The 16411-nt window shown below is 45.2% G+C and overlaps 1 protein-coding gene across 1 annotated transcript in view; it reads right to left on the bottom strand.

Annotated features, from left to right (window-relative positions):
- Positions 1 to 660: 660 nt before the first annotated feature.
- Positions 661 to 16411, bottom strand: part of LOC128327820 (sodium-coupled monocarboxylate transporter 1-like) — a 101715-nt gene continuing 85964 nt past the window's right edge. Inside the window, exons 12-14 of the mRNA XM_053257088.1 lie at positions 15862 to 15952; positions 15465 to 15643; positions 661 to 764 (exon numbers count right to left, since the gene is read on the bottom strand). Coding sequence (XP_053113063.1) covers positions 15552 to 15643; positions 15862 to 15952 — 183 coding nt within the window. The 3' untranslated portion in view covers positions 661 to 764; positions 15465 to 15551. The remainder of the gene's footprint in view (positions 765 to 15464; positions 15644 to 15861; positions 15953 to 16411) is intronic.

Below are 16411 nucleotides of genomic sequence, written 5' to 3' on the forward strand. Positions count from 1 at the left end.
GCCAATATGTTTCGGGGTGAAAAACAAAGTGCTGGTTATTACCAATAAAGTCCTTAACGGCTTGGGTCCAGGCTATTTAAGAGAGCACCTCCTTTGTCATGAACCCTGCTGCCTGTTACGATCTTCTGGAGAGGTCTGGTTATGGTTGCCATCAGCTTGTTTGGTGGCGACCCACAACTGGGCTTTCTCTGAGGCTGCCTCAGGGCTTTAGAGTATGCTCCCTGATGAAATAAGAGCATCTCCTTCAGGAAGACCCTCAAGAATCTCCTCACAAGCTTTTAATTAGAAAATTTTAATAGTTTTAATAATTTGTTTTAATAACTTTTATACTATTGTTTTTATTGTGTATCATGTATTTTAATCTGTGTTGATTTATAAATATTTTAAATTTTGTACACCACCTAGGGATGTACATATCAGGAGGTATAAGAATATGATTGATAAATAAATAAATATCATGGTGACTGAATACAGTCATTCACCAAATCTCTTTATATAAAGGACAAGATTTTAAGAGCAACCTTCTGAATACTGCAACCCTTTTATGCTGCTTACCTACATGTGTTGCTATATGGATTAAGGATATATACCAAGATGCGTTTGAATGAACTTGAGAAACTCTCAGGTTTTCAAAATTAAGTCAGAATTAGAAAATGTTACCTGTTGATAGGCTCACAATTGCTCCCACAATAAATGTGACCGTGGTTCCTATTAAGCTGAAGTATAGATAGGACACGGAGTACCAATACTCTTGGATGGAAGGTCTGGAAGGGAAAAAAAAGACAACATTTCCTCTTAAATTATGCACCAATATTCACCAACAAGTAAAACACATACTATATGTATTTTACACATTTATATACTGTACCACCCAAAACTCTAGTCTCTAGGTGATTTACATAATAAAGTACAACACAGAATTAAAATAAAACCTTTAAAATGATTTAAAATTTAACTAAATTTAACTAAAGGCTTGGTTGGATAGGTCTCTTCTTTTTAAAAGCTCTCAAAGATAGCGAAGCGATTATTCCAAGAAGGAGCATGTTCCAAAGCCTCGAGATGGCTACAGTGAAGGCGCAGCCCTGAGCAGCCACCAGACAAGATGGAACAATTGGAGTTGGACCCCCTCAGATGACCTCAATAGGTGGCAGGGCTCATGATCAAGAAGGCATTCTCTTAAATACTCTGGGCCCAAGACTTTTAGGGCTTTTGTAGATAATAACCATCACTTTGTATTTTGTCCAGAAACATATTGGCAGCCAGAGTAGTTCTTTATGGGGTACTCCGGAGACCAATCTGGCTACTGCATTTTGCACCAATTGCAGTTTCCAGACTATGTACAAAGGCAGCCCAACATAGAGTGCTTTACAATAGCCCGGCCTGGAGGTTACCAGCATATGTACCACTGTAATAAGTTTGTTAATCTCAAGGAACAGACACAGCTGGCATATCAGTCCAAATTGATAAAAAGGCATTCCTGGCCACTGCCTCAATCTGCAATACCAGAGAGAGGTTGGGCTACAGTTGTTGTTGGACCCAGTTGCTGTTGGATGTTTTTTGACCCAATAGGCAGTTGTGGAAAAAGGCTAGAGCAGGGATTCCCAATCTTGAGTCCCAGATGTTGGACTACAGTTCAGCCTCTGGTCACTGCAGCTGGGAATGATGTAGTCCAACATTATTCATTCATTCATCCATTCAATTTCTATGCCGCTTTTCCAAAAATGGCTCAGGGTGGTTTACACAAAGAAATAATAAATAAATAAAATGACTTCCTGTCCCCAAAGGGCTCACAATCTAAAAAGAAACACAAGATAGTAGACAAGATTGCTCCTAAGCGTCACTTCCAACCTGCTGCAAAAATGCCCCCTTGGTATACTGAGGAGTTGTGGGGACTGAAGCGGTTGGGTAAGCAACTAGAGCGCAAGTGGAGGAGAACTCGGTTCGAATCTGACAGGATACAGCATGTGACCCATTTGAAGAGTTATGCGGTCGCGGTGCGTGCGGCAGAAAAGAGCTTTTGGCCTGTGCGCATTGTGGCTGCGGGTTCGTGCTCAGCTGAACTATCTTGGGTTGGGTTTAAAATGATTAACTGTTTTAAATTGTTTTAAAGTGTTGCCCTGATTTTCAGGGCTTTTAGCTGTTTTATTGGTTTTATTGTGTTTTAATAGTTTTTAATTGTTAATTTGTTTTAATTGTTTTTATCATTCTGTGAAGCGCCCTGAGCCATTTTGGAAGGGCAGTATATAAATCTAATAAATAAATAAATAAATAAATAAATAAATAAATAAATAAATAAATAAATAAGACACCAGCAACAGTCACTGGAGGTACTGTGCTGGGGGTGGATAGGACCAGTTACTCTCCCCCTGCTAAATAAAGAGAATCACCATGTTAAAAGGTGCCTCTTTGCCAAGTTAGCTGGGGTTATCTGGGAACCCAAGACTAGGAATCCCCTAGGTTCAAGGATTTGACAATTATCAGCATTCTCTCCAAACTAGAACTGCTAGGATAGGACTGGTATAAAACACATACATATTTGTAGTGCCCACCAGCTACATCTCTGCCCAATGCTGAAGGATGGCATTTTGCCTCCACCTCCACAGGTGGCAATTATGTCATAGCTGGTGGTTTCTTTATTATGATGTGCTCATTGCCTCCTTGGTGATGGCTAAAGCTCAAAGGTCAAGCTCAGTAGTGTGGAGAATGCAGGAGAAGAAGCATCTGACAGATGGAGATGGAGATGGAGAGGGGCAGGATAGCTCGTCCTATCCCAAGAACAGATGGGATAATCATGGCGAAGCAATTGTGCTCCTTTTAAATATACAAATGAGTGGTAAGGCTGCCAGGAAAGAACTATATTTCTTTTCTAGAATAGGAACGTGTAAGGGCTGGAGGCTGTTTTAAAACAAGCAATCCAGCAAATGAAGCAAGTATCTCAGCACCTCTAAATACCAGATTCTTTCATTTCGTTTCTTTGTTTGGCTCTGTAAATAACTTTTGCCAAGGTTTAATTCTAGAGATTGTAAGGGAAAATGCTGCTTCTCACCTCTGCGCCCTCACGGTGGGGCGGGGTTGTGCCACCTGCCTGTGAAGCAGGCACAGCGGCCGCCATCTTTGCCCCCTCCATGTGCCAGGGGGCTGGCCAATCAGGAGAGGGGGTGGGGCACAAGCTACCCGGCAGCTTCCATCTTAGCCAGTCATTTGGCTGCCAGGCAAGAACAGGGAGTGCTCTCTGTTAGCTCCTTCTGCCACGTGAGAGCTCTTTCGGCCGCATTTCGAGAAGAGGCCGATTGGCTGGCGAGGATGAGCGGGAGCTTCCTTGTGAGGGGCTGGATCGGCCAAAGAAGGGAGCAGTGCTTTCAGTCACTCATAGTCACCACGTGCTGAGAGGAGCCAGCCTGAGGGAGGGAGAGAAGCGAGCGGCCACCCCACTTCAGTGGCAGGAGAGTGCAAGTGTTGGGCAGGTAGAGTCAGGGATCGGTGTTTGGTTGGAGGGCCAGTTCAGGTGTGTGTGGGGGGGGTTTCATGGAACAGCCCTTCCACAGTCTTGTGGCCCAGGAGGCTGGGAATGGCCCCCACTCAGGGGGTGGCAGAACTCACCAGCTCAGAACTGTGCAGCCTGGGTTTGGGGTGTGTTGCGCAACCCCCCCTCCTCAGTGGGGGAAGCCTCGCAGTGAGAGGAGGTCAGGACATGGAGCCTGACTCAATCACGACCCGGCCCTTTGCCTTGGTGGTGGGATGCCCTTCACTAGGAATGGCCACCACACAGAGGAGTATCTGCACGCTGATTAGTTGGGGACCTCATTGCAAGTTTGGTCATTGCTGTACTTTAATAAAGTGTCCCTTATTTACTCCAACCAAGTGTGTCCTGTCTTCATTGGGGCCTGGGTGTGGAAGATACTATATTGCCCGGAGAAGTATTTTCACCCTGGAAATAGACCAACTTAAACAGGAAACTAGAGACAAATGAACAATAAGACAAGCTTCATTTTGGGAATAACCTGGAACAGAACACCACCACCACCACCCCACCCAAAAACCCACCAATCATAGATTCCACCAAGTGTAAGAAAATAAACTCCTAACAAAAATAAGTGATACAAGGTAAAGAATGATGCAAGGCAAGAAACAACTTGCACCACTGTTTCAGAACACCACCAATGCAGAAGTAAGTGTTTTATTGGTAATGAAAGCAGTTATTTGTTTTCTTTCCTAGAGAATGAGAGGCAACAACATCACATACATTATTCACAGAAAATTGATTGGCTTGAAATGCATCATTTTAAATCAGTTTAAGAAAGCAACAAAATTCATAACCAGAATACTGATGATACACATGATTGCATTGTTTCAGGAAAGAGGAAGTGTAAAAGATCACAAGTGGTCACTACCAACATGAAGGTAAGTCTTTTCTTCAAAAAATATATATTTTTTTAAATGGCTACTTGAGTTCTTTTCTGGCCCAATGCTCCTTTCAAACCAATTACAGAAGCCATCTATCATGGTTAAATGTTGATCTGACCATTTTGATTACTGTGTTACAGACTGAAAGATAGTTTTCCAGCTTACAAGGAACTGCAATCTATCTGTTTTCTCAATAGATAGTTCTCTATGATAAGTAAAAATATACTTTTGTTTTGCATGAGAACAGACTTGTGCAGATTGGGGTGGTGGGATGGGGGCAATCCTTATTTCCAGGAAATGGCTTGGCTTGAAAAGCATAAAGCAGTCCATAGTCTCCCACAAGCTTAAGCAAGCAAAAGCTCATAACAAAAAGTCTGTGTGAGGAAAGGAACATCAAAATTTGTTTTGTTTCAGGACATATGAAACATCCCTCATATGGAAATAGACCCTTTGGAAGGAAGTCCTTTATTGCTAATGGAAGTGGGTGCTTGGTTCAATTTCTAGCCCATTGGCCTTTTCAGACCAATCACTGAAGAACTATATCTGAACCAATCATTTTTATTACAATTTTGCAGATCAAAAAAGAATTTACAAGGAACTGCAATCTATCCATTTTCTCAAGAGACAAAAAGAGATAATTCTCCAAGTAAGTAAAAAGGACATCTTTGTCTTGAAAATTTACAGACTTGTATGGAGAACTGGATAGGGAGAAATCTTTCTTTGCGGGAAATGGCTTGGCTTGAAAGGTGTAAAGCAATTCATGGTGAGGAGAAAGGTCTATAATGGACTGCAGACAGGCGTGCAGTCATTTGGGAGGGAGGAGAGGAGATGGAAGGAGCTCTCCCTCGCCACCCACGTAGCGGCATTGTTAAAAATGGTAACTTTCCCTTCGGCCCACTACCACCCTCCCCGCGGCAGCTGCTGCCACCTTGTTGCCTGCATGGTGTTTTAAAGGTAAAGGTAACTTTCCCCTTGCCCCTCTCCCCACAGCCGCCATTGTGAGGCCTTTGCTGACCTTATCCTGCCATGCACAGTAGCAGTTTTTAGAGAAAAAAAGGGGGCTTTCCCCTCGCCCCCAGAGAGGGGAAGCAAAATTTGAGGCATGGCAAAATTTGCTGCACCTCAAATTTTGCCGCCGTAGGCAAGTGCCTTCTCTGTCTATGCCTAAATCCGCCGCTGAGTTTTAGGCATGTGCATGGAAACTATTCACTTTAGGAACACCATTCATTTTCAGAACATGTGTTTAATTCATTCCTGGGCCCAGAGTAATCTATCTAAAGACCTATTTGGAGGGTGCTGACTCGTTCCTTTTCATTTGCTTATATATATACAGTAATCCCTCGACCTACAAACTACTCGACTTACGTTGTTTTCGAGTTACGAGCGACAAAAAAGACCGGAAGTAGTTGCCGGTTTAGATTCAGCTTACTCGACCTACGAATGTTTAGATGCGGCTTCCTCGAATTACGAATGTTTTCAGACTTCCGTGGTGCGCTCCTCGACTTACGAAAATTTCGACCTCCGAACGTGTGTTCGGAATGGATTATTTACGTAAGTCGAGGGACCACTGTGTGTGTGTGTGTGTGTGTGTGTGTGTGTGTGTGTGTGTGTGTGTGTATATATATATATATATATATATATATATATATATATATATGATTTATATTTATAACTGGCTCACTAACTTTAACAGCTGATTTGCCACTACTTGTAATGGTAGCAGGAACTACAATGCACAACCATTCTCTAGTGTCACGTGGGTGGGGGGGGGGATGACCCATATCCATGTTGGGCTGCTGCATCCAAGGGTATTTATGATGCATACTAGGAGGCAGCTGGCTGTGCATTGGAACTCTTGCCACTATTGGCATATGTGGTAGTAAATCAGCAGTTTCCATAAGCAGACATTTAAGTTCTAAAATGATATTTTAAAATGGAATAAAAAATGGCCCCATCCATCTAAGTTCATTTCAGTTCTGGCCTGTTCATTTTCAGAATGGTTGGAACAAGGATACATGGGCACCATTTGCCCTATATCCCACTCAATCAGAAAACAAATGTTCACCACTACATATTCCTGCCTGCAACTTTGGAGAATCCACTGCCAGTCTGTGTAGACAATACTGAGCTAGATGGACCAATGGTCTGACTCAGTATATGGCAGCTTCCTATGTTCCAATTTTCCATGAAGGATGGCAATACAGCCTCTAGGACAACAGTCAGCTATTGCAGTGGGAAAGAGGGATGAAGGAGTGCTTGCTTATTGTCACATGCCCAGGGTGGCACTGACTGCCATTTTGGAGTTGGGAAAGAATTTTCCTTCAGGGTAAATTGGTCAAGATTGGAAAACGTTCCTTTGGTAGATTGGAAAAACCTGGAGGTTTTTGTTTGTTTGTTTGAACCTTTCTTTGAGCATCCATCAGAGGTCACTTGCTAGGTTATTTGACATGCCATAAAAATATCTTTAAAAGCAGGCTTCTCAAATTTGGGTCTCCAGATGTTGCTGAACTCCCATCAACCCCAGACAAAATAACCAAGGGACAGTGTAGTTGGGGGTGAAAGAACTTGTAATCCAACATCTGGAGACACTGCTTTGAGAACTCTTGCTATAAAAAGATATTATTTTTAAAAGTTTCAAACATTAAAATAAATTTATTGAGTAGAACTTGTCTAGGGGTGTGCAATTCGGGTTTTCGGGTGATTCGGCTCGGACCCGAACCGAATCACCCCTGTTCTGTTTTGTGCCCGAATCTGGGTCACCCGAATCACCCTTGATTCGGTTCGGATTCGGATTTAATCCGAATCCGAATCTGAATCGATTCGGGGGGGTAAAAAGGGGCCCAGGGACAAAATTTTGGGGTGGGGTGGTAGTGCCCAATGGGTAGAGTCTACCACCCCAATTTCAGGGGGATTGGGCAAAGTCCTGATTTTTGGTGAATTTTTAAAGTTTTAGTGACTTTGGGGCAGTTCGGGGGCATAGCATGGGATCTGGGCAAAAGGAGTGGGGTGGGGTGGTAGTGCCTAATGGGTGCAGGCTACCACCCCAATTTCAGGGGGATTGGGCAAAGGGCTGATTTTTGGTAAATTTCTGAAACTTTCATGTCTTTGGGGCAGATTGGGGCATATTGGGGCAGAAAGTGGGGCCTGGGGCAGAATAGTGGGGTGGGGTGGTAGTGCCTAATGGGTGGAGGCTACCACCCCAATTTCAGGGGGTTTGGACAAAGGGGTGATTTTTTGAGAATTTTTGAAGTTTTAGTGACTTTGGGGCAGTTTGGGGGCAGAAAGTGGATCTGCCCCGAAATAGTGGGGTGGGGTGGTAGTGTCTAATGGGTGGAGGCTACCACCCCAATTTCAGGGGTATTGGGCAGAGGGCTGATTTTTTGAGAATTTTTGAAGTTTGGGTGTCTTTGGGGCAGATTGGGGGCAGAAAGTGGATCTGCCCCAAAGGAGTGGGCTGGGCTGGTAGATAGTGTCTAATGTTTGGAGGCTACCACCCATGCCCAATTTAAGAGTGATTGGGCAGGGGGTGAATTTTGGTGAATTTATTTTTATGAGGTTTGTCTTCATAAGGTGAAGTGTGCTAAATTGATTACTTCCTCATATTATTCATAGTAAAGGAAAGTGTGAAAAAGTGAAAGTGGGGTCATGAGAGCTGTTTAATTGAAAAAAATCTCATTTGCTATGATAGAATGAGAATTCACACCTCAGAAAAAACTGATTTTGGTATATGGTTCGGCCACTCGGAGGGCTCAAAGTTCACTAAACCCTCCGTGCCGTGGTTATTGCCACTAAGAAGAGTGTCTTCAAGGCCATTAATTTTAATGATGCAGCAGCCATAGGCTCAAAGGGGCCTTCCGTAAGTGCTCCCAAGACCAGCGAAAGGCTCCATTTCTCTGCAGGATGTCTCACCGGCAGGTATAAGTTATTTATCCCTTTCAGGAAATCTTTACATTTAGGGTGAATGAAAACAGTCTTGCCATCCCAGCCTGCGTGCCGTGATGACAAAGCAGCCATGTGGACATTGGCCAACCCCGCCTGCTTCAAGGAGGGGAGATATAGGAGGACCTCCTTAAGCCCAGCTTCCATGGTTGGAAGTGATGTTCTCGAGCATAGGAGCAGAATCTTCGCCACTTCGCTCTATAGTTCCGTCTCATAGACATCTTGTGAGTATTCAGAAGGATCTTATTCAGAAGCCTATCTTCCAGGCAGTGAGATTGAGCACTGACAGGTTGGGGTGGAGGACCCTGCCCTGATCTTGTGATAGCTGATCCTCCCATTTGGGGAGATGCATGTATGCCCCCTTCGACAGTTTGAGTAGCTGTATGAACCAAGGCTGCTGAGGCCGCCATAGGGCTATCACAATCGCTCGTGTTTGTTCTTGGAGGAGTTTGGCCACCACATGGGAAAGGAGCGGAGTTGGTGGATACACATAGTACAAGCTCCTTATCCACTGATATTGAAAGGTGTCGCCCTTCGAATGTGTGCCCAGACCCATCTTAGAGCAATAAACACCATACGTCCTGTTTTGCTCCGTCACAAACAGGTCTACCTCTGCTCGCCCCCATCATAAAAACAGATTTTGAATTAGCTCTGTGTGCAACTCTGATTTGTGTTGATGCAACACAGTTTCCCTGCTCAACGAGTCTGCCAAGCAGTTTAGGGAGCCCTTGATATGTATCGCTTGCAAGTGGATCCCTCTCGGAACACACCAATTCCATATCTGTAAGCTGAGGTTGCAGAGTGCCTGCGACACCGTTCCCCCTTGCTTGTTCACATAGGCTATCGCTGTGGTGTTGTCCATCTGCAACTGGATCACCGTATCCTGTAAGCCATTCTGAAAGGCGAGCAAAGCCCTGTATGCTCCCAGCAGTTCCAGGAAGTTGATATGCATCAGAGCTTCCTTCTGAGACCACTGGACTTGTGCCCTTATGTTCCCCATATGGGCTCCCCAGCCCCGCATGGAAGCGTCCGTCATTAGGGTACATGATGGTAACTGTGTCTCGAACAGCACCCCCTTTAATAGATGCATCGCCTTTGTCCACCACTGCAGCGAGGACAGAATTTTGTGTAGTAGTAGAAGTTCTTTGGTCTGTGGTTCGAGCCTTGGTCGAAAATGGTGGAGGAACCAGAGTTGCAAACTGCGCATTCTTAGCCGCGCATATGGTACCGTGGTTGTACATGAGGCCATCAGGCCTAGAAGAACCTGGATTGACCTCGCCTTATGCTATGGTATCGTCTGGAATCGACGTACCAGGTTGCATATGCAAAGGTACCGCTCTTCTGGCAGGTACGCTATCTGTTGAAGCATATCGAGTCGCGCTCCGATGTATAGCAAACTTCGTGCTGGTATTAGATGCAATTTCTTCCAGTTGATCTGGATCCCCAAATTGTCCAGCAGGGATTTTACTTCCTCTATGTCCGAGAGTAACCATTCTCTGGTTTTCGCCGTTAGGAGCCAGTTGTTGAGGTACGGGTATACCGCAAGTCCTAGCACCCTGAGATGAGCCACAACGACAGCCATGCATTTTATAAACACCTTTGGTGCCGTCACCAGTCCAAAGGGTAGAACATTTATTGATATATCTCTGTGCCCAAGGTGAAGCGGAGGTACTTTAGATGGTTCTGCTGTATGCCTACATGGAAGTACGCATCCTTGAGGTCGAGCACTGCAATCCATTGCTCCTTTGGAGCAGGGGTAGGATGGCCTGCAACGTTGTCATGCAGAATTTTTGTACTTCGATGTATCAATTGAGACAGAGCAAGTCCATTATTGGACGTATTCCTCCGTCTCGTTTCGGTATCTGAAAGTACAGGGAATAGAACCCCGTTTGGCTCTGAGCCCACTGCACCGGACATATGGCCCCCTTCTGCAGCAACTGCTGCACTTCTTCCCACAATATTGGAGTGTCTAGAGTGAACCTCATCCCCTGAAAAGAGGGGATCTCCATGAACTCTATAGTAAAGCCTGTCGAAACTATCCTTAGGACCCACTGGTCTGATGTAATATGGTGCCATGCTTGGGCATGGCTGGCCAGTTTGATGGTATTTCCGGCAGGCGTCAAGGTGATGTTTTTCCTTGCACTCGATATGGTGTTGGTTGTCTCACGAGGAGATGAGACCAAGATGTTTTTGGCTAGTGGGCTCAAAAGCAGATCAAAGCTGCTGCTTTGGTTGTTGAGCTGCTCTACTGCAGCCTTGTTGATTAGATTTGTTTCGGGGTTGGAACTGTCGACAGTTGTAGCATTGGTACTGGCATCTGTAATCCCTCCGGTCAGGCTGACGGTAATAACCATGCTTTCTTTGGCAAGGCTGATAATGCTGATATGTTTGGCTTCGAGTGCTATTATATTTCTGGTTTGTAAAGGAGCATGCAGTTAACTTGGATTTCTTCCACTGTTCCATGGTCGTATCTGTATCATCCGAGAACAGGCCCTTTCCTCCAAATGGCAACGTTTCTATACGATCCTTCATGTTTTGTTGAAGTTGAGTAGCTCTCAACCAAGCATGACGCCTAAGTATAATCGATGATGTCAGAGCTCTAGACTCAGATTCAGCCAAATACTTTGCGTTGGCCAACTGTTGTCTAGTTGTAGTAGCAGTGCGTAGGAAGGTTGATTCAAATTTCTAAAGGAACGGCTCATGATCTAAGGATGCCTGCTGATCATACAGAAGCTCCCACAGTGAGTGCGTATATTTTGCCTGGCAGGTGATATAGTTTGCTATCTTTATAAAGAGGCAAGCTGTTGAATATGTCCACCTCCCCAACACATCCAATTTGCGTCCTTCTTTTTCTGCTGGGGTCGAATGACGCTTCCCTCTCTTAGACGTTGTTGCACAGTCTATTACCAAGGAGTTCGGTGTAGGGTGTCTAATCAAATACTCGTTTTCCTCCTCTTGAATACGGTATAAGACTTCCAACCGTTTTGAAGTAGGAGTAAAAGTCTGGAGCACTTCCCAAGCAGACTTAGCTGCGCGCGAAATGTGAGGTAACATTGGCAGATATACCGGCTGCAACCCCGATGTCTTGCTCATCATGTTATACACCGGGTCATCTAAGTCCAGTGTCTTCTGCTTTACATCGAGGCCAAAGACATGAGCCATTTCCGCCACTTCTTGGTGATATCCCTTCATTTCCTCATTTGGCGAAATGGAAGGGAGGGCAGCAACATCATCGCTCGGTTCCGGCAGCGCAGGTTCTTCTGGTGTCTCCAGTTCCGTACTGTCTGACGAGTAGTCATCATCATCGTCATCGCCCTCTGTGGAGGAAAGCAGTGGCGAGGTAGGAGGATGTTCTCCACTAAGTTGTGAAGAGCCACCCACCAGAGTCACAGGAGTAGGGGCTGAGTGGTGAATCAGATCTGCTTGAAGTGAAACCGACCTTCTCGATGGTGGTTCTCTCTGAGAGAGTTGTGTGGTCTGCAGAGAGACGGATCTCATCGTGACACTCGGACAAACCGATTCTGTTGGACAATCAGCTTGTGAGGAGACAGTTCTTTGCAACGTAGTGGCAGTCGTCGTCTGCACTGCTGTTTCCTTCAATTTGGGCGAAATCGGGTGTTCCCTTTCGCTTAGCCATAGTTGGAAGAGAGAATACTCTTCTGGAGAGACAGTGCAAGTATTATGCCATCCGCCCTGAGGAAGAAGGCCCTTTGTCAGAGTAGTGGGTCACGTACAGGACAGTGTCTTTGGGATTGGTGTGGTGTCCTGGAATCCCTTAAAAGTGTTTGAAGAGGGGGTAGTGCCTCCAGACTGCAGCATGCGATGGAGAACACCCTCTGGCTGCTATTGTGAATTGTGTCCGGTTGTAGGTTGTAGCCAGTTTCCAGTTCTAGTACCGGTTCGAGTTCAGTGTCCTGAATAATCGCCACCGTGTTGAACTGTCCCGCGTTGGTGTCGAGGTCGGGATCGAATTCCCTCTCTCCACTATGATGGTCCATCACACCAGGCTGTACTGTAGGCAACCTCGATGTCGAAGCTGCCTTCGACATCAACGGCTCTGTCAACGTTGTAGGTATCAACAACGCTTTCAATGCCAAAGGCTCTGTAGTTGTCTGCCTAGATGTCGAGCCATTCCTGGAGTGCCTTGTTACTTTTTCCCTCGGCATCGACAGAGATTGACTTGGTGTTGGCGCCAGGGAAAGTGAAGCCGTTCGACGTCGACGTCATCAGAGTGCCCTCCGGCTTTCTAAAGGTTTATTTCGAAGTTGAAGCCATTACCTTCGAGGCCGAGGCATTCGGCGTTGAGGCGGTTTTTGCCACTCTTTTTGCTGAGGTGGCACCGATAGTCTCTGACGTCGAGGTGGTAGCTGCCACCGCTGAGGCCCATAAGGGGGCGACTTTTGATGACGCTGCCCCCAAGTCTTTAGACTGCATGTCTGCAGGTCTTGACTCCGAGGTCTCACAGCGTTTAGGCTGTAATGCCTCTTCCAGCAACACCACTTTAAGGTGGGCTGCATGTTTTTTAAGTGTCTGCTTGTTAAAAGTACAGCAGACGGAGCAACTCAAAGTATTATGCGCCTCTCTTAAACAGAATAGGCAGAGTGCATGCCTGTCCGTGGATGAGACCTTTCCACTGCAATCGGAGCACCTTTTGAAGGTGGTTTTTTCTCTTGTCTTTTCCTTCTTCAAACTCATAGGAAAGGCCAAGGGGAGGGGGATATTACCAGAGAGAAGTCTGTTCTGAGTCGTTAAGTCAGAGAGGTCCGTCGTCCGTTCCAAGTTGTTTTGTGAAAGATAACTAATTTTTTTTTAAATATATATCCGTCGTCGGAGTCCAAGGATTGGCAAAAAGATTAGTCAAAGTCCATGCCAGTCTAGTCAGTCTAACAGTGTAATAATCGTTTTCTGAGGAGCTGTAGTTTCTGAAGACGCGATCGCCTAGGCGGTCAGCAAGAAACTGGAAAGGGGACGCCTAACCGTTGCTTAAGAGTACTGCAGTCATGTGCTGGTGGTGGTTGGGCGTCGCGAGGAGCTAGAGAATTCTATCCGAAGCATGGTCTGCGCAGGCGCAGAACCCAGTCTTTATGGATGTCTGGAACCACTATCCAGATCTCACTGCTCTGCTCCAGGGGCTTCTCTGAGGCTGTGAGGAGGTCTCCAGAAGTTCCCCCTCCCCCCACTGCACATGCCCTATGGGCCTCTGCATGGCTGGGTCACCCGGCCATGCAGAGACCCATTGGGTATGTGCGGTGGCCTCCAAAATGGCCACCACCATGGGGTGGGCCTCAGAACAGGCTAAAGACCACCCGAACCGGACAATTTGGAATATAATGGAGGCCAGTGGGGGGAGAGGGACTTCTGGAGACTTTTGGAGACTTCTTTTAAACATTTTTTAAACTCACGAACCCCCGAACCCAAACCAAGGGGGTTCAAGGTACACAAAACCAAACATGCCCGGTCCTGTTTGAGTCCAGTCTGGACTCAAACCAAACTGGGCAACTCAGTTTTGTGCACACCCCTAGGGAATAGCACTCTGTCTCCAAAGGAACAAAAAGAGGGAAGCAGTTTAAAACTGGAAGGCTTTTCCAAATGGTTCAGGTACACAGGGGAGAAATGCGTGGTATGTCACAGTACTATAACAAGTGTCCATGGCATCAGTTCCGTCACTACATCCACAAAAGTACACTTGCAATAGTTTCACTTACTGAAATAAGAATTATTGTTTACCAGGAATTTTTACTGACAGATTTGTAATGGTGAAAAGGGCTTTCCCCACCGTATAAATGCTTCCTGAAATCAACTGTTGCCCCTGCCCAAAGTGGGGGGGAAACCAAGATTCCTAAAACCTTTCAATGGTAGTAAATTTACTAAAACACAGCACTGATGGAGCAAATTCTAATCAAATAAATCCAAACCGCATGTTTTCTTCTGTTAGACCTTCACAAACAAGCTGCATTATATACTAACATGCATGCACCGTGATTCAACTCCAATAAGTTTGATAGATCATCTTTAAGAGCGCATACATTTTGCAGTCTATAGATATTTTCTGAGCATTGCCTACCTGTAGTCCTGCTTTGATGGCTGAATTCAGTACCTGTGGCCTGCAGACAAAATGCTTGAAGTGTGGCCTGTGTGGGGGCCTTCATCCAGGCTCCACAACATTAAACCCCTGCTGATGTGACCATTCTTATTTATTTATTTATGACGTTTAATAGACCACCCACTCCAAAGACTCTGGGTGGTGCACCATAACAAGCAAACAGGCAACATTAAAAATTACATTCTAAATTAAAAACTAAAGTAACTACCAAAGAACAGAAAAATAAACTACAGGGCAAAAGCCTAGCGAAAAAGAAAAGTCTTCAATAGAGATTTGAAGATCAGTAAGGAAGGGGCTAGCCGGATCTGTAGGGGGAGAGAGTTCCAAAGGAGCGGGGCAGCAACTGAAAAGGCCCTTTCCCGGGTCCTAGAGCCCTGAACATCTCAGAAATCAGGGACCGACAGAAGGGCCATCCGGGATTATCTAACCAAACGGGATGTAACTGGATGGGAGAGGCGGGTCTGTAGGTAGACAGGCGCCTACCAACTTTGGCTGATGCTGCACTCCCTCCTGGGCAGATATAGTTTGGTCACAAGTACCTAACTCTAGTTGATTGATCCATTAAGTGCTATCAAGTCGGGGTCGATTCACCTCCAGATAAAACAATTGCAATGTGTTCTACATGGAGTTGCCTTTGAAGAATATTCAGAAATGTCAACAAGTTCAAAATACAGCTGCAAGATTACTAACAGGTACCAGTCAGTGGGATCATGATACACCAATCCTGGAACAGCTCATTGGTACATCAATTTCCAAATAAAAGTACTTATTTTAACTTCTAGTATTCTATTTTACTATTATAATTGATTTTTAATCATGTTTTATATTCTGCCTTAGGCAACAAAAGATGAGAAAATAGGGTATAAATGCCTAAAATGAAATATCATTAACTCAAATGGGAAGAAGTTCATTGCTCAAGCAAATAAAATACTGCTATATTAGATCTAATCTAGAATAGATTAGAACTAATTTAGACACACATTTAGTATGTAACACATTACTGATTTGTTGTGCATACCTTGGAGGAGTTGGAGGTTTTGCGATAGTAGTGGCAATAGTCCAGTTGTATTGCTGTTGACAGCCAGCTGTTGAAAGGTGTAATGGTTCAGTTCTGTAACGAGGTGGCGGGTGTATCTGAGCACCAATTCCAATCCACATTACAGTAGTAACTCCACAAAGGAGACCTGAAAATGCACCCTGAAGAACAGATATACATTGTAAGCATAGAAGTAACCAAAGAAATAAATCACTCCAAAAGCTTAAGGCTCAGGTTTTCACTTTCAAAATAATCTTACCACCACCTACCAAACATTAAAACCATAACCTACAAATGATTCTAGCAGGCTAATGTTGGTATGCCTATTTTAGCAATGGTCCATCATTCATTGCAATGGATGGCACAGGCTCACACTCACCTTCATATGCACACATGGAGGAGCTTGCACATACAAAAGATCGGAGTCTGTGTATACATGGATCTCTTGCATGAAGAAGGATGCTTGTAACCTAAGAGTGAACAGGTTTGACCTAGGAAATCAAGAGCTTTTCTTTCTCACATTTCTGTGGAGGTAAGGGAGGCAACTGGGCAGGATTAGACAGGGAAAGAGGGAAGAAAGGGAGGACAGGAAGCAACAAATGGAATGGGAATGGGCCAAACGCTCTCCCTCTTGCTGTCACAGCTCAGCAGCTTAGCTTGGAGGAGGAGGAGGAGCAGCAGCAGCAGCAGCAGCTGATGAAGCATCTTGGACCAGTGAATCAGCCAATCCTTCCACAGCCTCAGATGCTGCCAAGACTGCCCATCTTGATGACAATGTGAGTCTGAGCCACCACTGACACCTCCTTCTCCTCCAGCCCATGCAACAGCAGCTGCCACCACCATCTAACAGATCCTCCCCTTCCCCAGCAAATGTTCTAAAGTTCAAATCCTGGTTCCACGAGGTCTGGTTGGTCTGTCTTACTGCTACC

The sequence above is a fragment of the Hemicordylus capensis genome, chromosome 5, assembly GCF_027244095.1.
Source record: "Hemicordylus capensis ecotype Gifberg chromosome 5, rHemCap1.1.pri, whole genome shotgun sequence".
NCBI classification, from domain to species: Eukaryota; Metazoa; Chordata; class Lepidosauria; order Squamata; family Cordylidae; genus Hemicordylus; species Hemicordylus capensis.